The 24,081-nt window shown below is 34.7% G+C and overlaps 1 protein-coding gene across 1 annotated transcript in view; it reads left to right on the top strand.

The window, feature by feature from the left end:
- The window catches only part of HCN1 (hyperpolarization activated cyclic nucleotide gated potassium channel 1), a gene marked incomplete at both ends in the record, with an annotated part of 366,245 nt that overhangs the window by 185,982 nt on the left and 156,182 nt on the right, over nucleotides 1-24,081 (top strand). Inside the window, one exon of the mRNA XM_082651315.1 lies at nucleotides 15,961-16,122. Coding sequence (XP_082507441.1) covers nucleotides 15,961-16,122 — 162 coding nt within the window. The remainder of the gene's footprint in view (nucleotides 1-15,960; nucleotides 16,123-24,081) is intronic.

Raw genomic sequence — 24,081 nt, 5'->3', positions numbered from 1 at the left:
AAAATTCAATCACTAGTTTATTTTACACACTCATTATGCAAGCACTATTGATACTCAAACAATGACAATAAAACGTATATTTCACTTAGTTTCTACAGGAATTAATAGGAAAATAAATATCAGATTGAAATCATTCAGATTTTTTTAAATGATACAACTTATTTTTGAGTGACACCAGTATTGCAATCTTTGTGTGCTATTTATTTTATATAGACCTGAAACTAAATGAATATTAACAGGTAGTAAATTTCACTCATCCATTCTCTAGTCATTCAACATGTTTATTATAATTAACAGTGTACCAAAGACTTTGAGATACTAAGACAGTAAGATATGATCCTCCCCATCAAGTTTATGGAGACAGTGGCAAGAGAGAATTATAGAAGTGTTCAAATATGATGACCAGAAGTAAATAATGTGGAGACTAAGAGGAAGGGATATAGGCGGCTTGAGAAGTAAGCAGTGGCCGAATCATGAAGGGCCATATATGCTACACTTAGGACTTTGGCCTTTAAGTCAAAGGAGCAATTGGAGCATTGTTGAAGATTCCTAACCAGGAAAGTGATGTCATCATATTTGTGTTTTAGAAAGAAAACTCTAGTTGCAGGGTACAGGAAGGCAAATCTAGAGAGATGCAAATAATTTAGGAAGTTTTGAAATAACCCATGTGAAAGATGAAGATTGTCTGAATTAAGGATTTTGAAATTTAAGAACTTCTACAGAGGAAGATTTATAGGATGTAGTTAGTAATTGAATGTGGAGGGTGAGGGAACAGAGTAAGTCTGGCATAACACTGATGAAAGGCTACTTTGAGGCTTGATATGTATTCGTCCCTGCAAAGAATTCAGCTGGGATGTGGAACGTGGGAGATACAATTTTGGACATCTTCAGAGTGACTGGATTGTGGGTTTTAAAATTAAGAGGGTTGTCTTCAGTACAGGTCAAGGTAATGGAGTCCCCTGACTATAAGTATTAGTTGAAGTTATGGATGTGGAAGGATCCCTTAGGGAAAGTGTGTAGAGTGGAAACTGAGTAATTTCAACTCCTAGAGAAAGCAGAGAATGTGTAGCTTAAGGACACTGAATAGAATTGACCAGAGAAATGCGAGTAAACAAGGAGCAATGAGGAACATTGAATTACCAGAAACAGAAAACAGTGTCAAGAAGGAGTAGATATAACTTGGTGAATATGAAGGAAGGTCAAGCAAATGAGATTTGGAAATTGTTCAATGATGGCAACATGAGATCTATGCCAATTTTACCATGAATGTCTTCAGTTGATAGATAGGTGACACCAGGTTCCAAAATGTTTAAAAGTTGGATATAAGGAGAAAAAGTGAAGAACGTGTTAACACATTTTTAGTATATTTGAGAAGTAGATGTTATTAAAGTGGATGGAGTAGAATATAGGTACACTGTACAATTTTTAAAATACATGTAGTAAAGATTTAAGCATGCTTAAATGCTGATGAGGAAAAAATATAGAGAAGAGTCTGAGAAGGAAGAAAAGGGATAATTAATAAAGCAAGGTCACTGAGCATATAGTAAGATTAAAAAAAAACAGAAAAAAGAGACATGTCATGCTGTAAGAGCAAGAAGGAGAAAGGATGCAAATGTGTTTCTAAATGACAGTATATTTTCAATAAAATTGGATGTTAAATATTTTCTTGTGATGAAGTGAGCAGGCAAGGTGTGGTAGACTTTGGGAGACCTGAGAAAGTTTGCGAATCAGATATGTGCAGTCTAGGGACATGCCAATCTCATTAAACAGCACTGAAAACCTAGTTGATTTTAAAACTGTGAGCTAGCTGTGCAGTTGTGGGGTTCTCTCTAGCAGTATATAGAAGCTCATATATAAGAGTGAGCATGTGGACAGTCAGTTAATCTTGAAACAGGATATTACCATGAGAATAGAACAGAGGAGAAGAGAATTGACAATTTTGATAAAATACTTGTTGAAATAATGGATTTTTGTGTCAGACTGCATAATGAAGGAAATGGTGATGAGCAGAGTAGAAAGTGGAAGAAAACAGAACTTTTCAAATACTACTCATCTCAAACAATTGAAAAAAAAGACAATGAAAAATAAAAACTAGATAGAAAGATGTCATCAGAGGATTAATTTTGCTAATTAAAACCTTGAATAAGGACAAGCTACAATGATGACAATGTCTATATGGATATTGATCATGTAACTGAGATGTGACAAAGGATGACATATTCTGGAATTACTGGTACCAAAATTACAAACAAAATTTGTATATACATTTATTTCATTACAGGTACATGATAAGAATTCTCTTCAAATCAAAATCTCCATTCTATTACCCACAAAAATAAGAATTTGGAAAAATATATAATAATCCCAAAGTTTCCATCTAGTAAACTGTGTCACTTATTTCTAAACTGGGAATTCCTTCCCTCCCTCCCTCACTCCCTCCCTCACCCTTCCTTCCTTCCTTCCTTCCTTCCTTCCTTCCTTTTTTCCTCCCTGTTTACTTTCTTCTATTTTGTAAACATGCATTGAGTATTTGCTTTGTGAATGCAGTCCTTGACCTCTAAGGGCTCACAATCCAGCGAGGACACAAGTATATAAACACATAATTATAGTCAAGTATCAAACACTTTTAAGAGTTATAGACTAGGCCATATGGGAGGAAGCTCTTAATTCATTCCCTGGAGAGGTCAAACAAGTCTTTCCTGAGGTAGGTATGTTTGAGCCAAGTTTTGAAGTGTGAATAAGCTCATCAGTCAGAAAGGGGATAGAAGGAAAGAAATTATACCAGGAGAGACTATTATGTAAATGGATGCAATCGTGTTGTGTAAAGGGTACTACTATGGCAAATTTGGTCTGTCTGCGGTATGGAATACCTAGAGAGGAAGGGTGAGAGGCGATAGTGAAATGGTAGACAGAGGGCAGATCACAAGGGGCCTTTGGAGTTTGGACATCATGAAGATTCTCTGGATTTCTAACAAAAGTTCAAGCAGCGAACTTCCATGATGAAGTTTGAGTCATAAAATGGTAGCTCTGGGGCTTCCCTGGTGGCACAGTGGTTGAGAGTCCGCCTGCCGATGCAGGGTGACACGGGTTCGTGCCCCGGTCAGGGAAGATCTCACATGCCGCGGAGCAGCTGGGCCCGTGAGCCGTGGCCGCTGAGCCTGCGCATCCGGAGCCTGTGCTCAGCAACGGGAGAGGCCACAGCAGTGAGAGGCCCGCGTACCGAAAAAAAAAAAAAAAAAAAAAAAAAAAAAATGGTAGCTCTGTATGCCAAGTAGACTATATTTTCAGAGAAGATGAGACTGGAGTTTGGAGATATGAGGTAATTAATGTTGAAAAAACAATGAGAAACATGAATTAAATCAATTACAACAAAGCCTAACACAATTTTATGAATGGGAGAGGGACTTGACAAAGTGATTCTAAATATATTTTTAAATATGTGCATGAAATACAAACTACTTACAAGGAGAATTATTGAGAGTGGGTAACTTAGAGGCTGAAAAATATGCTACAGAGATAAACTAATCAATGAGTTATTGGCATTTGACTAGATCAACAGCTCATTGGAACAAATCAGTCAGTCCAGAAAGAATATGTAACTATGAATGAGTTGTGTAAGTCCTTTTATATTAGGGGTTTACAGAAAGGATACATTATAAAATAAAGATTTCTGATTCCAGAAGATAGATAAGACACATAGGTGGGCCTTCTGTCCCTCTTAAGACTCCAGCACGATTAAACAATCAAAGTGAAAAAGGAATGCATGTATAAAACAGAAGGGAACAAGAACAGGAGACTCTTATCTAGAAGAGAAAGTCCTCAAAGTTTTTAAAAGATTGAAAACCAAAGGGAACAGAATGAGGGCTGGCACAAGGAGAGAAAATCACATTCTGGAATATGCTACAGAAGGGTCTGCAAAGGAAGTGAGAGCCAATCTGTACTGTGAAACCTCTGAGACATTTGGAGTTGGAGTTAGAATGCATAAGGCAGGATGTAATTGAGCCATAGGGCTAACATAGGAAGGGTGCTTAATTTAACGTCAAATGACAACTCTGTGAGTCATTACTCATAACCCATCTCTCACCCCCTTACACCCACACACACACAAAGAATTAGGGCAGTTTTCACTTATCCCCATGTACAATTCCTCTTCTTTTCACTAAAGAAATTAAATTCATAATTGGGGAAAAATACAGTTTCACTAGACAGTGGGAGGAATGGAGTCAAGTCTTCAAATAAAGTGAAGGAAGTGATTTTCAATCTAGAATTCTATACCCAGACAAGCTATTGTTAAAGGAGTAGAAGAGAAAGATGATCTCACCCATGTCCCTACTGCCCTAACCATTTTCCCACCCCAAATAAAGGTATAAACTAAGTATGACTACTACAAGATGTGTTAAAGGAAACAACAATTATGAGAGTTCTGCAGCAGGTCTAGAGAAAAATGAATCCTGCTTAAAACAGGTGGGTGGTCTCTGGAGAAAAAAGAGTTTGTGTGTGTGAGTGTGTGGTGAAGGTGATGCCATGAGCACTGAAGAATCCTGAGCCTAACATTGTATTCTGCATAGAGCCATTATTTGATAGGTGGTTTTCTGTTTTTTGTTTTTTTTGCGGTACGCGGGTCTCTCACTGTTGTGGCCTCTCCCGTTGCTGAGCACCTGCTCCGGACGCGCAGGCTCAGGGGCCATGGCTCACGGGCCCAGCCGCTCTGCGGCGTGTGGGATCTTCCCGGACCGGGGCGCGAACACGCGTTCCCTGCATCGGCAGGCGGACTCTCAACCACTGCTCCACCAGGGAAGCCCGTTAGGTGGGTTTTGGTGATAAGAAAAACTAAATTTATACAAAAATGGCTTACCGCTTTTAAGGGTCCTTCCACATATATCAGTTTATGTGCTTCTTATAATAATTCTGATACTTAAGTATTTTCAACACTTTGGTTGGTCTGCCAGATACCGTGATGCACTATTATCTGAACTGATGAAGCATTATAGTGCATGCTTAGTTCTGGAAGGTGTCCAACTAGTATATCTGAAACCATGCCATTTTCCAATAGATCAAATCTTACTCAAATGTTTCTTGGGTCGCTAGCAACTTTTCCAACTCTTGCATATTTTTAAAGTTTTAGTTTCTGGGAATTCTCTGGTTGTCCAGTGGTTAGGACTCTGAGCTTCCACTGCAGGGGGCCCTCGTTCAATCCCTGGTGGGGGAACTAAGATCCCGCAAACCTCATGGCATGGCCAGAAAAACCCCCAAATAATAAAGTTTTAGTTTCTTTTTAGGAGGTTGCAATAATAATATATCTTTCTCACTTATTAGGTTTCATCAAATATCATAAGGTGATTTATTCACTAAGATTCTTAGTTCTATTTTACTGGCTTCATACCCAAAATCATGTATTTAGTGCTTTCTTTCCAAGGCATTTGCCAAGACAGTGAACCAGCACCACTTCCTCTTCCAGAGCATCAATGACACAAATCCACTCAAATAAATTAATATTTCAAATTTGACTGGCTCATCTAGCCAGAGCAGCTAGCTGACATGCCAATGCCTGTTGTAACTCTGATGGCCACTACTAAAAAATTATGAAGAAGCATTTTCATCTTAACAGTTTCTTTCAGAAGTCAGCTTCCCTTTCTCTTGTTTCCCCTGTTGACTTCTGGCAAATGGTAGAATGTGCTGGTTGCACATGACCATTCATACATGATGAATGGAGGCTGGGGATGTTGAGAAAGACACTGTGCAATTTATCTAAATATGATGGCCTCTGCCACATTTTATTTTACCATGCATTTATATTATCATTAGTTTTATTATACTTTTATTTATGTGTTTCATCAACAAAGGCGTAGGGAAATTACTTATATAAAATAATGTTTCACCTCTGGTTTCTCTTCCATTTGGCGTGTGTGTGGGGGTGTGGGAGTGGGTGTGTGTGCGAGATGTTGGCTTCCTTGTGTGTTTCACTTTTTAAAAATTTGTACTTCTTATTTCTAAAGTAAAGATATTATGGAATTTTATGTGTAGAATGTACTTCAGAGTTCATTTACCCCATTTTCTTTCTTTTAGTTGAAAAGCTAAGGCAAATTTTTAGAAACTGATTAATGCAGAACTTCAGTCTTATGGTTTGAAATTATGCATTTCCCCAATAGACAAGTTTTTTAAGTCCTTACATGGCAAAACTTGTGGTTAGTAAGTGTCTTTTGATTTCATCTTAACTTTGGTACTTAACAAAATAATTGCTCAAAGATTTGAAAACTATATATTAGGTGTGAAGCAATTTAATGTTCCATGCAAATGTATATGACAAATTTTAAAGGTTTTTACCATACTACAAACGCTACAACTTTCAATATTTTCAGCCAAAAAAATTGGTTGAGATGCAAAACATTTATCATCACTTGTGAATTTAACAAATTACATGAATGTGAGACCAAAAATATTGAAGCAGATTCTTTCTCACAGAATGTATAGAAAATGGAAGATATAACAATATATAATATTATTTTGGGGGTATACTTAAAAATATATTATCAAGAGACCACTAGTGGACAAGTTAATAGAACTTGATTAACTGAAAATTAGTACAAAAATTCTTTCTGGCTGATATATGAATAGAATGGAAAACTATGTCATATTACTTGATAATTTCAAAGCAATTCAACTGTTGTTTATTGACTATGTAATATCTACAAGATACTATCTATGGGAAAACAATTTACAGAATATATAAAATGAGTTTAAACACCCTCTACTTTATTTGCTTTTATAGTTCAGTTACCAGAGATTGTACACTGAAGTGGTCTCTCTGTTTTAAGAGTGTTCATTTTTTAGATTAATTTTAAAATACAAATTTCTGACTTGAAGTCTCAAAAATAAAATATCTGTTCTTAATAACATTAGGTACATTTCTCTATTTCTTTGTATGGTATATTTTTCAAAAAGGCATAAATTCATGTGATTGATTTTGTATACTGAGGAAATAAACTACATAGTAATAAAAACTAGAATACTTTTTTTTTTTTTTTGCGGTACTCGGGCCTCTCACTGTTATGGCCTCTCCCGTTGCGGAGCACAGGCTCTGGACGCGCAGGCTCAGCGGCCATGGCTCACGGGCCCAGCCGCTCTGCGGCATGTGGGATCTTCCCAGACCAGGGCACGAACTTGTGTCCCCTGCATCGGCAGGCGGACTCTCAACCACTGCGCCACCAGGGAAGCCTGACAACGGTCTTAAATTGTTTAATTTAATTACTTTCTTTTCCGTAGTACTAATCCAGTCAACTCTCTTCTTAATAGGACCATTTTCAATATTCATTTGTAATTTTATTTTCCCAATGTGTAAGCTACTTCTTAAAGTAAATTAAACACATGGGGTTTATGCTTGCTTTTTCGTTTTTCTAGGGCATTGTCCAATAATTAGATGTTCTGTTATACTACACAGTCCTCATATAAGTTAAAAAGATGTACTACTTTTTCCTAAGGAGTTTTAAAAATGTGAAGATTTGGGTATATTCAGTTAACAAAATGTAACCTATCATAAGCATTTTTTATTTCTGACCTATTGCCATTCGTCAGATGACGCTGACTTGAAATTCCAAGGAAAATGAGTGATCTTAGTAGAAATGCTCTATCTCAGTTAGGTACTCATTAACATTGACCCATTTATGCAAATTCACTGTTAGATGAATAACCTCTGTGGGAGAAAAAACATTTGCTGAGCAAACTGTACCATCAGACATTGTGCTTCCCAGTTTTCAAGGTTTGTACTTTTATAGTTTCCACTATAACTGTTTCCTATCATTTCCTACCAGAAATCTTCAAAGAATCCATATTATTTTATCATTTTTCTTATGTTTTCTTCAACACTCGTGATCTTTGCTTTTTCTCAGGCTACTAAGGCTAACAGAGCAATTTTTGCATGAAGAGATACTTTTTCTAAATGTTTAGTATAAGGAATTAAAATCCTATGTAAAAATATGTATGACTGGAAATGGCTGATATATTTTACAGTATCAAAGTAATGAAACAAATTCCTAAAATCTAGGTGATAGTCAAGATAAATCATAGTTAAGAAACATGACAATTTTTTTACAACTAAAATAGTTAAATTTTTTTATTATATATACATATATGTTTGTTAAAGAACTATATGGGCATGATCAAAATAACACATGCATAGTTAGCTATATATCTTTGACAATCATGATTGATAACTAGTATATTCTATTCCATAACTACACTTCTGTAAGTATGTGGTTGTTATGACCTTATAAGTACTGTTTAGTTTACCGCAGAGTTATGTGATAAAGCATAGCCTTCTCTATAGTTCCAATGATGTAATATCTGTGCCACTTCAAAAAGAATGCTCAAATAGATGCACATTTTTTTTAAAGTTTCATTCCCACATTTCAGGAAATGAAGTCAGCCTTAAATATCTCTACATTCCCCTAATATGTGGGGAGGAGGGAGAAGGAAAGAAGTACAGGGTAGCTATGACACATACGTCCTTCAGGAAGTCGGATTTTGTAGCAGGTGGTAATTTGCACATGTAACTGTGAAAAGAAAACCACTTTACCCACTAGGGCAGGCCTGCTCTCTTTCTGTCTCAAAGTTCCAGTGAGGAGAGTTTTTTTGAGAAGCTAAACTGAGAAGAATATAAAGGAAAAAAAATTAGGAAAGTACCTAGGAAGTGAAGATTCTTTTTCAATTTAAAACACTTTGGAGGAAATGAGAAATTTTATTGTTTCTAAATATACAGAGTAAAACTAGTGTAGAGGAAGTTAACAGTTCTGAGGAAAACATAATCTAGTAATTATAGTAATATGATATCGCCACCATATCCAAGAGGATAAGGGATAAGCAGAAGGCTTGTATTACATGTGTCTTGGTTTTTAAAATTTTATTTTTATATTAATTCATTTTTGCTATACTTTACAAAAGTGTCCACAACTGACAAAGGAGAGAGTTAGTGTTCATCACAGATTGAAGATCTCTGAACTAATTATTTAGGTTCCTGGAGGAGAAAAGAAGATCAGATTAATATCAGAAGACACATCTTTTGATACTAGGAAAAAGCCAGTAAGAAAAGCTGCAGGTATATGTTTGCTGGAAAGCATGAGGGATCAGAGGTGAAGGAACTCAAACATAAGAATGTGTTTCCGGGCTTCCCTGGTGGCGCAGTGGTTGAGAGTCCGCCTGCAGATGCAGGGGACATGGGTTCGTGCCCCGGTCCGGGAAGATCCCACATGCCGCAGAGCAGCTGGGCCCATGAGCCATGGCCGCTGAACCTGCGCGTCCGGAGCCTGTGCTCTGCAACAGGAGAGGCCACAACAGTGAGAGGCCCACGTACTGCAAAAAAAAAAAAAAAAAAAAAAAAGAATGTGTTTCCTTTGGAAAAGGTAACATTTTAAGCTGAAACTCAGCAGGATAGTCATGGTCTTTGGGGACATGAGAAGAGAGGAAAAAATATTGGATAGATGGTAAGAGGGAAAATCATAGGTACTAAGAATAGAGAAATGCATAGACCAGAGCTGAGGACTTCAAATAGGTTACTGTTTTTTAAAAGAAATTAGTATACACAATCTACAGTTTCCTATCCAGTAATTTTCATTAGCTCAGGTATAGAAAGTGGCTGTTTTGATTACTCAGAAGTTGACATTTTGCAGAAAAGGGCAGCGGAAAAATACAGAGTCCTTAATAAATGGAGATGTGTGGTGGGTGGGAATTGAGAGGTTGTAAGATGCCAGAAGTGAGAGAAAGTTATGGGTGGAATAGCCAAATAGAATGGACACTGAAGAGAAGGAATTTTCCTGTCACAGCTAGACAAATTATTGTCTGAAAGTGGCAAAGGGGACCTCAGAAAATGAGGGCATTGACATCAAAACCTAAGGCGTATGAAGTATGAAAGAGTTGAACCAACTCTGTTTGAGAAAGTTACCAGAGAAACTGAGTCTTTGGGAAGAGGACAGGGTGCAGTCATAAGTCTCAGGAAAAGCAGAGAAGGAGAGGAAGAATTTTATGATGAGGCTGAGGGTACAAGAGAATTAATCGACAATGTAAGAGGAGTTTTGAAGTGACAATGGAAAGAAGAAACCCTCCAAAAAGCACCCCACAGCAAGAGGATCTAATAATAGGTAGGTGAAGCTAAGGAGTAGATAACTGCATTTTGACTATGGACACAGGCTGATAAAGATTAGAGGCCCAGTTGGTTGACTTTTCTGAAAGTTATGGACTGGCCATTTGAATGAGATCCTAGATAGAGGAGGGACTGATGAAATTAGTCCAATGAGTGCAGTCATTATCAGTGTTCAAAGAGACCACTGTGAAGAATACTCTTCTCTCATACACCAGATGAAACCTTCTGCACTTTACCTAAAGCATGGTAGGATAATCTGGATAGTTTTCAAGGTAAGAATTGCAAAAGGTGCAAAAGGACTCTTAAAATATTTATTTTACTATTGATTCGGACTACTGCATATTGAATTCTGGATATATGTTAGCTATGAAACGGACTAAGTTGCTAAATGTTTGTTTTCTTGTATTCTGTGTCAACATGGCATAGAGATACTCCATCTAAAAGATATATCAAGTTATGCAGGTACAAATACATAAAGATAAACCAAAGAACCTGAACTTATTTTAATACCTTAAAAATAAGAATGTTCTGTGTCAAGAGAGCCATTTCTGACCCATTTGATTTTCTTAATATTACATCGATAAGAATTCTGAAAGCATATTTGAAGCCTTCAATCAATACTGAGATCATAGAAGCAGCCTAACCTATAAATGATTCCCATCGGTGAAATCAAAGACTAAGAACAGATCAATATATTCCATGAAAAGCCTTAAATTGACCTTTTTTTTTTTTTTTTTTTTGCGGTACGCGGGCCTCTCACTGTTGTGGCCTCTCCCGTTGCGGAGCACAGGCTCCGGACGCGCAGGCTCAGCGGCCATGGCTCAAGGGCCCAGCCGCTCCACGGCATGTGGGATCTTCCCTGACTGGGGCACGAACCCATGTCCCCTGCATCGGCAGGCGGACTCTCAACCACTGCGCCACCAGGGAAGCCCAAACTGACCATTTTTTGGTTAAGTAAAACATAGTAAACCAAATAGTTAAGGATTGGTTAAGTCTCACCGATTTCATAGGTGGGTTATTAGATTGAGAGACCCCTGAATCCAGCTTATCAAGAATGAGTGTGGAAGCATTTTGGAATCAGTCACTCTGCTAATTTATGGATATCTCCATATAACACAGTTAGGGATTCGACCTTTTAAGAACAGGATAGTTTATACATTGCTCCTGGGAGAAATATCACAAAAAATTATACTTATGGTGAACAAATATGCAAATATTAGGGCAGGATTTGGGATTCGGAATCAAATTATCTTACTCAGATAATTCTTCCAGCAATTCTATCTGGAGTTATTAGACTCCATCTGGGCAGAATTCTAGAACTATAATATTATAAAAGTAATTCAATGAGTATCTGTGACCAGCTCTTTCCTCTCCTTGAAGTCATATGAAAAACACAATGTTCTGAGCTGGGCGAATGTAAAGCACAGTGCCTTCCACTGACATATTTTGTAGTCTAGTTTTGGTGAAAATAAAATTAAAGCGCTACCTTTCAAACTTATTTTAATTATCTTTTTTCTGTTGACTCTTGTAAGTACCACTTAAAACATATTGCTGGTGGGTCAGAATGGTCTGTCTTTCTGTTACCCACACTCTGAGCACGCAAATCAGGTTTCAGGTACAGATTACTTGGAAGGTAGAAAATAATGAAGTTGTTTTTCTTTTTTAAATTCCTTGGTTTACAACACAAAAGCGAAAACTTTCCACTCTTAAGATCATAAAATGTTACTTTTGCTGTTATTGTTAACCCCCTGCAACAGTCTCATTCATTCATTTAATAATTTACTTAACAATTTACAATTGATTTAACAATTAATAACTACAATTCATTGAACAATTTGAGTGTCATCTACAGTGCTGTTTTTGAGTTGTCAGGTTTGCATGCAGGAGCGCTAAGATAATAGATTTAGATAGGAATTTATCACTTTAGGATTTCTACCTCATAGATGGAAAAAAGCTGAAAATATTAATTAATTCATCAATGATGTTGGCCACTTGATCAGGAAGTTGAGTAAAGTTGCCCTGAGACTTATCTTACAAGCTACCCTTAGACAATAAGAAGTTATGGCCTTGCTTAAAGTAGACCAGATGTTTCCTTTTTTGGTTAGCGTGACTATCTGCAGATGTATGTGCTCCATAAGGAAGCAGTCTTCTCATTCCAAATCTTCCATGAGCAAGGTTTTACCAGGGCCATTAATAATCTACCATATGATTCAACTATCCCATTTCTGGGTATTTATCCAAAGAATACAAGAACACTAATTTTGAAAAGATATATGCACCCCTATATTCAAGCAGTATTATTTACAATAGCCAAGACGTGGAAACAGCCTAAGTGACCATCCATGGATGAATGGATAAAAAAGATGTGGTATACAAATACAGAGGAATACTGCTCAGCTATAAGAAAGTTGGGATCTTACCATTTGCAACAACATGGATGGACCTTGAGGATATTATGCTAAGTGAAGGAGGTCAGATGAAGCAAGATTAATGCCATATGATTTTACTCCTATGTGGAATATAAAAAATAAAGAAACCAAAAAGAAACAAAATAAATGAAGAAACCAAAACAAACACTTAGATACAGAGAACAGAGTAGTGGTAACCGGAGGGGAAACAGCATGGGGTGGACAAAATGGGTAAAGGGGGTCGAGTTTACGGTGATGGATGGAAACAAAATTTTTGGTGGTAAGCATGCTGTAGTGTATACAGAAGTAGAAATATAATGTTGTAAACATGAACCTTATATAATGTTACAAGCCAATGTTATCTCAATTAAAAAATAATAAATATTAAATAAATGAATGAATAAATAAATATCTCAGCAACTGGTCACATGTGAAGCTTATGCCTTCCAGGGTGTATTAATTATAAGAGCTCAACAGACAATCAAATCGGGCCCAAGCAACTACACATATTTATGTATGCATCAAAAGTAATACTATATATGCCATGATGTCCTTTTGTCAGGTAGATAAATCAGGATGGAGCTACATGGATTTGACTATTTGTAATTAGCTTTTGATATTAACCAGTGTCAAAATAGCCAACTTGCTGTGCCTCTTCCAATGTTAGATTTTGGAATAGCTCCAGAAAGTGAGATCACTTTTGAACACATAATGTTAAAGGCCCAAAAGGGAGACCGTTTATGAAATTAATTATGTGAGCACTCTACAGTAGAGTTAGTATATAAATCTAGCATGAGTATAGTATACTAACATTGTGAAGTTAGGAATAGAAATGGGGTAGAGGTTAGGCTTAATTCTAGGGATTATCCTGTACCATAGGAGTTCAGTAATCACATGGAAGCAAAACAAAAAAATTGTGTTTCTAATATATTATGAAAGGCCTTATAACCCCATTAACTTCCTTTATGAAAATAGTGGTTCTGTTTCTCTGGAAAACAATTTAGAAATAACAGGGTTTTATTAAAGGAATTGGTGAATAACTGTTAGAATATGTTATCTTATTTCAGTAAATAATCACTTAAGACCTTACAAAAAGAATCCATAAAAGTCAGCTATACTGAGAAAATCCATAAAAGTAGAAAATCTTCTAAAAGTAGAAAAGTACTTTTAGTAGAAAGTACTTTTAGTAGAAAAATCTTTTAGTAGAAAATCTTTTAGTAGAAAAATCTTCTAAAAGTAGAAAATCCATAAAAGTCAGCTATACTGAGAATGGGCCCTAATTCTCTGTAACATCCCAAACTTCATTCTAAAATCTTATAGTTGAATGCCGGTTGCTGCCCATATTTTATAGTTTACAGATAATTGGCAGACAGTTTCAGATATTGTTTATTTTAGATAATAAGGTTGAGAGGAGATTAGTTTCTTGTTTGATCCAGAAGTTTATGTTCTTCAGTTTTACCCTATTTCTCAACTATGTAACACTTACCCAAAAGACATATTGTTCAATATGTCCATTTTGTCAGGAAATGCTTAGATATAAATATAGAATTCTATTACTAAACAAAAAAATGAAATCCATGGTGATTTTCTTTCCCTACTTTAGTAGTAAAAAACTTTTTTATTGTATTTTACTGTTACTTTTAATGAAAAGTTATTGATAAAAATGTTGGTACTATTTTATTTTCAAATTCAGTGACCAAGAAATATCAGAGGAAAGAACATTAAAAGGACTTTTCTTTGGGTTTGCCAAACACAAAACCAAATTAAAAAATATGTATAACTGATTGACTTTGCTGTAACCTGAAACTTAATACAACATTGTAAATCAACTATACTCCAATAAAAATTTTAAAAAATATAAAACAAGACTTGAAAGTCACAAAAAATAAAATAAAATAAAAATATTTTACAAGAAATAAAATTCTTAATGCTTTAAAATAAATTGCTACTCATATAAGCTGTCTGATATCAAAATACGTGATCTGCTGACTTTAAAATCCAGGATCCCAATCTTACTTTAAAAAAAATTCAGAACAGTGTGTACATTCCCACAAAGAAGGATTTTTTTTTTTTTTGCTCACTCTGATTACTGTGTCATAAAGGAAGATTATTTAAAGAAAGAATTAATGGCTAATAGAAATATATCAAAGTGAAAAACAATTAAAGATAAATTTGCTGATTTTATAAAAGCAAAACGCAGCTGTGCTGTCATGTTACCTCTACACACTTCAGTATGCATTTCTTAAGAATTATAGAAGTTTCCTTACCAAGATATAGTTTCTAAATCAAAGTATTAAATTTGCGAGTTTTTTTCCTGTTTCTCAGTTAATTTCTCAATACATGGTGTCCTCATTACTTCAAAAATAGACCATTCTTTTGGTGAATTATACAAAATGTGATCCTAAGTATCTCAAGGTGTCGTTTCTTTGTGTATTTATACATATTTATTAATTTTATTAACTCAGTAGCCCTTTAACAATTATACATCAGCTCCCAAGTGGATTTTGTTATTCTAGACTAGGTGAAATATAAGCAGAAACCGTATTAGCAATGGAAGAGTGATATAACACATGAGCTACTAAAGAAAGGATTCAGGTTCTGAATGAGAAGTTATAAATATAAAGCTCTGTGTAAGTTTCCACTTGTAAAATTCTGATGGAGAATGTTCATTTGTCATAATTTTTTGTGCTTTCTGAAATAATCTAACCTATCATAATGGATGTTGTGAAAATACAAATAAAGTTTCACAGGAAAGGGAAACCTGTAGCATACAGATAATACAATGGACATAACAATTTTAATTTTTAAAATGTGCTGCCCAGTTGTTTTTTAACCATTCAGAGAACTTTTATCTCAAAAGCCACTATTCACGTTCAATCTGCACAATAAAAGAAGTAGCTCTAACTCATATAGCTATAAAGTTAACTGCAGTTAATTGTCAATCTTCCTTTATGTTTTGCAATTAAACTACTTTTGCTAATGGTTTTCAGTCCCTGGGTTATTTTTTTGGTTCTCAACAAATCTGTTAACAAGGAATGAGAAGCAGAGAAGCGTGTGCCCATCATTTGTCAAATTTGCTAACTTCTTTTAAAGCACCTTTGCTAAAATGCTTGGAAGGACAGTAAGTGAAAAACTACTGGCAAAACCAATGTTCTTTAAAACATGACTCATCGATTTAATGTATTCATGTCACCTCTGTTCCTCATGGAGAACCCACAGTTGGTTGTAATACTCATAGAGTGCCAGACCTCAATGTAAGGATAAAGACATGCAATCTCTGTTTCTATTTGTAAAAGTTCTTTCTGTATTTTTATTAAATTGATACTTGCACTATATAATGTCAATGTCTACTGACATTGGTAGTATTCTTGACTTTTAAAAATTTGATTATAAGAATTGATTTTATATTTTGGTCAACAGATTTTCCACATGACATATGATCTCGCCAGCGCTGTGGTGAGAATTTTTAACCTCATCGGCATGATGCTGCTCCTGTGCCACTGGGATGGCTGTCTTCAGTTCTTGGTACCACTGCTGCAGGACTTTCCACCAGATTGCTGGGTGTCTCTAAATGAGATGGTTGTAAGTAATTCGTATTATTTTACACTGTGTTTTCTACGTTTTGCCAACAAGTTCTAAATATTTATGTTAGAATGATCTAATTAGCCCCATAAATGGTGAGAGAAAACTTAATTTTGCTTCTATGGATATAAAATCAGACGTTTCTGTTTCTAGAGCTAAAGTTTATTTACATGAAATGTTCCAGGGGGATGTATATGTTACAGCCTCTATTTTTTAGATATCTTACTCTGTGTATATTGAGACATTTTATTTCAAAGGTACACACACATATAGTCATAGTATTGTACAACATTCTTTTAAAAATGCCTACTGCTCAGAATAACTTCTTTCTTTCAACATGATTTTAGCATTTACTGTGTTCAAGACATGCAATTCTAGGCATTGTAAACATGCAGACATGTTTCATCAATGTAAATGCAAATGAGATATGTATGACATGCAATGATATTTCAGATAGTACTTCCTTCTAGTGAAAACATCATGGGAAAGATAGCCTTTAAACTTTACCATAAAAGACATGTAAATATAAAAATGTCTGTGAAATAGAAATTTGATTTACATAGTTAAGTGTACTTATATTCACATTTAATTTTAAGAGCATTCATTTTGATATACATAGTGCAACACTCACAAAGGAATGAAACAGTTGTGAATTTTTTTTAAAATTAATTATTTATTTATTTTTGGCTGTGTTGGGTCTTCGTTTCTGTGCGAGGGCTTTCTCTAGTTGCGGCGAGCAGGGGCCACTCTTCATCACGGTGCGCGGGCCTCTCACTGTCGCGGCCTCTCTTGTTGCGGAGCACAAGCTCCAGACACACAGGCTCAGTAGTTGTGGCTCACGGGCCTAGTTGCTCCGCGGCATGTAGGATCCTCACAGACCAGGTCTCGAACCCGTGTCCCCTGCATTGGCAGGCAGATTCTCAACCACTGTGCCACCAGGGAGGCCCGTGAATATTTTTAATATATATATTCACAGATATTTGTTCTCTCTTTAAGTTCTCATATTTTCTTCTTGCATTACATTTTAATTACCTTATATTTAATAAAACGTTATTTAAGTTAACTGCACATCAGAATAGCCTTCTCTTATGTTTCACATTTTATAGGTGGTAAATTTTATGAGACTTTCACAGAATTTTAACTTTGGCATAAATCGAACACCCTCTTCTTTTCCGGACTGTTCTATTATTAATTTCATAGATTGTTATTGTAAAAATGACATAGACATCTTAAGAATATACATTTTTGTCTCCTAACCAATGAAGCTCAGGCTTTGTGTTTGAAGGCAAGAGGGGTTACAGCACATGTTGAGAAGAATGTCTTGTTTTCTCCCTTTTGTCTCTTCTTGCCTATGTATTTTTCTCCCTTCCTCCCTCCCTCCTTTCCTCCATTCTTTATTCCTTTCACTCCTTTCTTTGAGGCCCAGTATTCACCTGGATCTCTCCTTCATTTCATTCATATCTGCTTAAATGTCACTGCCTCACAGAAGCCTTCCCTAACCACCCTAATATATTACCCAATTTGTTTATATTTTATCTTAAAAGAATTTAGCAACACACACGCACATGGGCATGCACACACACACACTTATTTGTTATTTATATTTTTCTGTGTTCCCCACACCAGAGCATAAGTGCCATTCAGTCAAAGAATTTGTCTGGATTTTGTTCTATACTTTATCTCCACTGCCTACAACAGTGCCAAACATAGTAATTTGTTGTAACCTAGTCACTTATCATCAAAAGTTTGAGAAATGTTCTTTATGGAACTTTCTGTATCTAAAAAACAAACCAAGGAGTTTGATGAACTCTCTTTTCAAATCTGTGTAGTCTCATTGATTATAGATCTGTCACTTTTCTTATCACTGAAGGAGCAAACATAAAGACAGTACTAAGATATTTGGGGATGAGGAAAAAACAACGACTCTTATAAACTCACGGCTGACTGAGTGAATAGTTATAAAAAACACTAACACCGCTGCCAAAAGATGATTCATCATTGGCACCAACTAATATTTAAGTTTGCAAATAATTATTATTTTAAATTTTCTCTATGTATCTTTTAAAAAATAGCAATTGTCATTATTGAAAGAGTAAAGGAATTGTTATTAGGTATCCATAAATGGCATATAATTGTATAATTATAATATTAGGAAATATACTAGTTAATATGTGTAGTGGTAAACACATTTAATGAAGAAAAATTTTAATGTCTTGCTCATTTTTCTTTAAATGCCTGTATATGTGCCCATTTGTGTCTGTGTTTGTTTTTAATCTAACATAGTCAAACCTTTGCTATATTCTGATGTTGAACAAAATACCTTTCCTGAATTTGCAATTTGCTTCTTGGGTTTTTTTCTTTTTGGCTGCAGTTTTACTTAGGAAATTGGCTCCCATTTTCTTTCACATTTATTTAATATTATTTCCACGTCTAACTCTAACGTAGAGCGTAGGAAAGAGTTAAGTCTTACATTCAACTATAAGGACCAGAAATTCTTCTATATTGTGAATATTAGTGATATGAAGGAGATAATAACCATAAAAAAGACAATTTTTAATCAATAGAGAATCTCAATAGTATCTTTTGACCTTGAAGATATTATTTTCTATCCTAAAGTTATTGAGTTCTCAAAAAACTTCCATCCATCACAACAAAACAGAGAAAAGTGTATTTACATACAAAGAGGGTTATAAAGGAGAAATGAAAGTCCAATATAAGAAAAAAGCACTCTATATTTACATATCATGCTTACTGTATACAAACCCCAGTGCTCTGAGAAAGGCTATCTTATTTGGTCCTCACAGCAGAAAAATGAGGTATGCACTATTTTCCTCCATTTTGCAGTTCAGAAAACTGAGATTTTTAGAGGTTAAACTAATTGTTCAGTGTCACACATGTAGTAGATTATAGAATCAAGATTAGAATGCATATCTATCTGACTCTATAATTTCTGTTCTAAACTACGTTAGAATACCTTATGTTGCACAGATTATAGAAAACAGTTTAAAAAACTAGTTACAAAAAAAGAAACTTGTAGTCACAGCACACCAATTATAGTAAAAAGTCACTTGAAAATCAGCATTTGAGCTTTGATACTAAAAAGTGGCAAGACTGATATGAGACGTAGATGTAGAAAAAGAAAATCATATTGGGAAGGCCAAAACTGGGAAGCCAGATCAGGGTGGATGCAGGACATGATTGATGCTAGTCATTTTGGGGTCTGGGCTTGACAATTGTGCTTTAACATTTGACATTGGTACTAAATGATTTAAGATAATGATTAGGTAGAGTGTGCAGCGAATTCCTTATGCCTTCCTTCTTTTCCATATCATGCTCTTAAATGATTTATATTTTTAAGTACTATTTTGAATCCTCCTTAACCATTTTTGCATTTATATCTATATTCTTATTTTCATATATATATTTTTTAAATCTTTCTTAAACACATTTGCATGTATATCTATACCCTTATCTCTCTATATATTTAAATCCTCCTTAATGATGTTTACATTTGTATTTATATCCTTATCTACATTTATACATTACTAGCTAGTTATCCATATATGCCCTAAGATGACAAATTCAGAGGCATTGCCATAACTGTACTATATCACTAACTGGTAATTTGTTCAATATATTTATTGTTATATTAACTATTTCTAATCTGCATTTTATTCCATAGAAGTAAGCCCAATTCTTCTTAGCTAATTCCTTTCCAGTCCTTACAAATTCCACTAAAATAATTGCTTAAGTAATGTTTTTAAAAAAGTCAGTCACTCCATTTATATATGACTGATTCATTTTGCTGTGCAGTAGAAGCTAACACAACATTGTAAAGCAACTATACTTCAATAAAACTTAATTTAAAAAAAGTCAATCACTAACCATGGTGGGCTACTTGAACTGAAGAGGTAAGAGATACTGACTTGCAAAATGCAACCTGAATAGGAATTAATCTTGCTATGCATTTGTAATATTTGCTTTTGTTTCATTCAAGAAATGTTTGAATTATAGATTTCTGTCTGAATGAAAATCTTGGATTTGCCAGATAATTAATGTTTAACAAGATTAATTTTGAAAATCTTGTCATTCCCATGATATTTTGTGACTGTGTTTTAGGTGTATCACACACACTAAAATTGTAACATTTGATAATTAAAGGGATCAGAGGCAATGGGTTTTTGGTCTAAATTATAAAATATTATAAAATACTCATTTGAGAATCTAACTAAGAAAATAAAAAATACAGTGCATCTGAACTTGCATATTAATCTTGACATAATTTAGGGAATGACTTTACAGAATAAAGAAGGATTTGCAGCTAAATAATACATTCCTAGAGCAATGCGTCTCTAATTGAAATCTTCAGGTTTCCTGTCAAGGAGTCTACAGGGTTTCTCCCAGCAATCTGGTAAATATATGGATACATGTTGGCAATAGTTTGAAATGTTTCAATGTAAGCATATTATGAATTTAGTATCAACCTAAATACAGCATCTGAATTTACCTTTGTGGTTGAAGTGCATTGTGCCATGAGGTGCTATATAAAATAATTCTGGCATATAGGCTTAATAAATACATGATCCATTTGTACCAAATGAAGGCTTAATGACATGATATTAGACGTTGTACAAATTTTTCACCATAGGCAAAATGGAGAAATAGGTTTGAAAACTAAGTCATTCATTACATAGTACATAATTTGTGTGTTAAACTACATACTCTAGGAAAACTAGTTCTATAATAATCATCACTATATTTACCTTGTATACAACTATTTGGTTTCAGCAAACAAAACAAAACAAAACATCATCCATCACAATAAATTTAAATTGAGATGTGTTTATTAATTTATTTTTGTTAATATTTTGTTTGTAAATTTATGTCTGTTTCAGCTTTACAAGAACTATAAGGATAAGAAACATATCTAGTTTTATAGTTGTGTTTATTTGAGTAATATCATCCTCAAAATGATTTAAGCCAACTCAAACATCATTCCTTATAATGTTTTATTTTCTTGTTATTTGAGGGAATCTATGCATTATTTCATCTTGAGAGATGCCATTCTAGAGGTCAAGCAATGTGCCTTATAAGTATCTGCGTACCCCACATGTCCTGTACCACTCTTGCACATATTACTAAATAAATATTAATTATTTATAACCGAATGGGTAATTAACAGCAGCATTTGAAAATTATGTGTAAAGGAGTTATTCTATTGTGCATTTAAAATGTTGTTCCTTGGATAATTTGTGTTATAATAATGTGTACATCAAATGATTTCTTCAAAGATATGTAATCACTTGACCAACTTGTGGGCAATATAACGTACTCAAAATTCATGAAATCCAAATCAATGAGCTTCTCGAGCCTTTCATTTCTATATAAATGACAATATTTTTCAGCAAAACGTTAAAATGTATGAACAATACTAACTAAGACTATCAGAGGAAAAAAAAAGATATAAAATGTCTGGAAGAGTCTAATTAATAAAACCTATGTGGAGAAAATAAGAGATTTGATTGAAAAATCTAGATTACTGTGCAATTTTATTTTCATTTGAGGCAATGTGTCAGGGACACTTACTAATAACCAAAAGGCCACACACTATGCACATTTTCTATCTCCCTTCCAGTTGGATGGGGCCCTGTGATAGTGATGGTCAGTGGGCTCTGAGTGACAGTATCATATTTTACTTGTAAGTCTAAGCAGTGAAGAGGTGCTATGCAGTCCTCCAGTTATCTTTTTCCTCTCCAGAGGCTTGTCTTTTAATGTGTAAACCACACCATAATATAGCTTATCTTGGCTCTCCTAGACAGCAGAATAGAGAGGGAAAAAAGCTGGCAGAATTGAATTTATAGAGACACATTCCAGAATTGCGTCTACCCCTGCAACCTCTGTGATTTTAGGCAAATCGATTAACTTTACTGTAGTTCAGCTATGAAATGAGGGTATATTATTTACTCTTTCACTTAAGCAATCTTATTGAGTACCTGCTTTGTGCCAGGCATTGTTGTAGGCGCTGAACAAGCAGAGAGAATGACACAAAGTCCCTGCTGTCAGAGTGCTTACATTCTAAAGAGCTTTTGTTCATAGTACTTCTTCCTAGGTGTGAAAACTATACAGAGATTAGATAATTAGATTTCCTAATCTAAATGAATAGAAAATTATGTACAAAAGTCATTAATATAAATTTGAATTGTGGCCTCTGTAATGTGAGCACTGCCCAAAGAGCAAGGAGACAAGTGCTAAGGAAGTATTGCCCTCTTTCTGCTTGCCAAGACAGGTACACTTGAAAATGTGGCCATTCTTCCAATTTTTCCCTCCCTAATTTAGCCACCCAGAGAGTGCTTTTTTTTTTTTTTTTTTAAACTCACATAACAGTGTGCTAGTGGCAGCCTTATGTGGATTGAGCTTAAAGACTATAGGGGGTATAAACCAAGGGGTGTGGAGACACAAAATAGGGAGACTTGTATTTCCATTACTGTCAACTGGTTTTCGATCAGGAACATTCGACAAAGAGTGGGGATTGAGACTCCAGTCACTTTTAGCTCAAAAACTGTAATAGTCAAAATAAACGTGTGCTGGGGGGCTAGAGTAAAAAGAGCTGTTTATTGGTTTTAAGTGAATGATTTGGAAAAAAAAAAAGGAATACATATTATTCATATGCAATTCCCCATATACAAGTAGAATACTGAAATTTAGGATGACTATATTATTATCTATTGATATTCTAGCAAATGCATAAAGATAAAATTAAAATAGATTCACTTTTTGTTTTACAAAGCCCATAAACTAATTAGATAATGACTGATTGAAATAATACAACTGAGATAATATAATTAAGACATGAAACTAGATATCTCTTAATTAAAAATGTATTTCTCCTCTCTTGAGGTCTAGCAATGTATTTCAGATTTGAATTCTATACATTATAAATTATAGTATTATATTACTGATTTTTTTTCTAAGTACAATGTGTTGCCTTAACAGAATGTTTTAAAGCCCTAACAAGATGTAATTAATTTGCTGACAAGTCACTATGTAGCTTTACTGAGAAAAAAAGTGCATTCATAGCTCTGATGAGTTATATAACAAAGTAGGTCAGCAGACTGCTGAGTGCTGTGATTCTCCTTTGTTGTCCTGTTTCTGCCTATTAGGAAAGCCAGCCTGGTGACTCTTCTCTATTAGATAGAAACACAACCTCTTCACAAAAGTGAAACAATTCACATGGTGTCTTCTTCCTTGTCAGACATGTATTCTTTTAGGGGAATCAACATATGGAAATAAATCATAATCTGACATTTTGTTTTCAAATGAAATGTACATTTCAGAAAACCTCTAACATGAATTATAGTTCCATAATAGAGAAGGATAAAGGATATTACTTAAATTATATATTAGCTATGACTATAGTAAGATGCTTCAGTGATAACAAGACCAATCCATAAGTTCTAAAATTAGTTTTCTTATATAGACTAGCTTTCAAATTTTAAGCAACCAATGGCTAGACCAAGCTCCATTCATGACATTACTTTATCTAACAAGTGGCACCAACTAAAATTGGAAAAGAAACAAAATATCTTACAGTTCAATATTTTCTCCAGGAAGATTAATTTACTAGACTTTGCTCTCCATCTCCATATATATTATATATATATAATATATATGAATTTTGTGGAGACTTTCACAGATGTAATGTAATGGTACATGTAACACATTATTGTGTCTATTCTAAATAAAAGGAAAGCACATTCATTCCCATTTTGCAAATGAATAGTCTGACCCAGAGAATTGTTATTAGATTTACATAAAGCCAGAAGCAGACAGTATGGGAACTGATGATGAAATCAATTTTTTCCCCTGAATTAATGCTGAACCTACCATAGCATTTTACTTCATGCGCCCCAAAGACCTTCATCCATTATAAGTTGTCAATTCATGTTTACAGAAAACAAC

The sequence above is a fragment of the Grampus griseus genome (assembly GCF_964374135.1).
Source record: "Grampus griseus genome assembly, chromosome: 3".
NCBI lineage: Eukaryota > Metazoa > Chordata > Mammalia > Artiodactyla > Delphinidae > Grampus > Grampus griseus.
The sequence above is the reverse complement of the archived record's forward strand: the minus strand, read 5'-3'. Positions and strand labels throughout refer to the sequence as shown.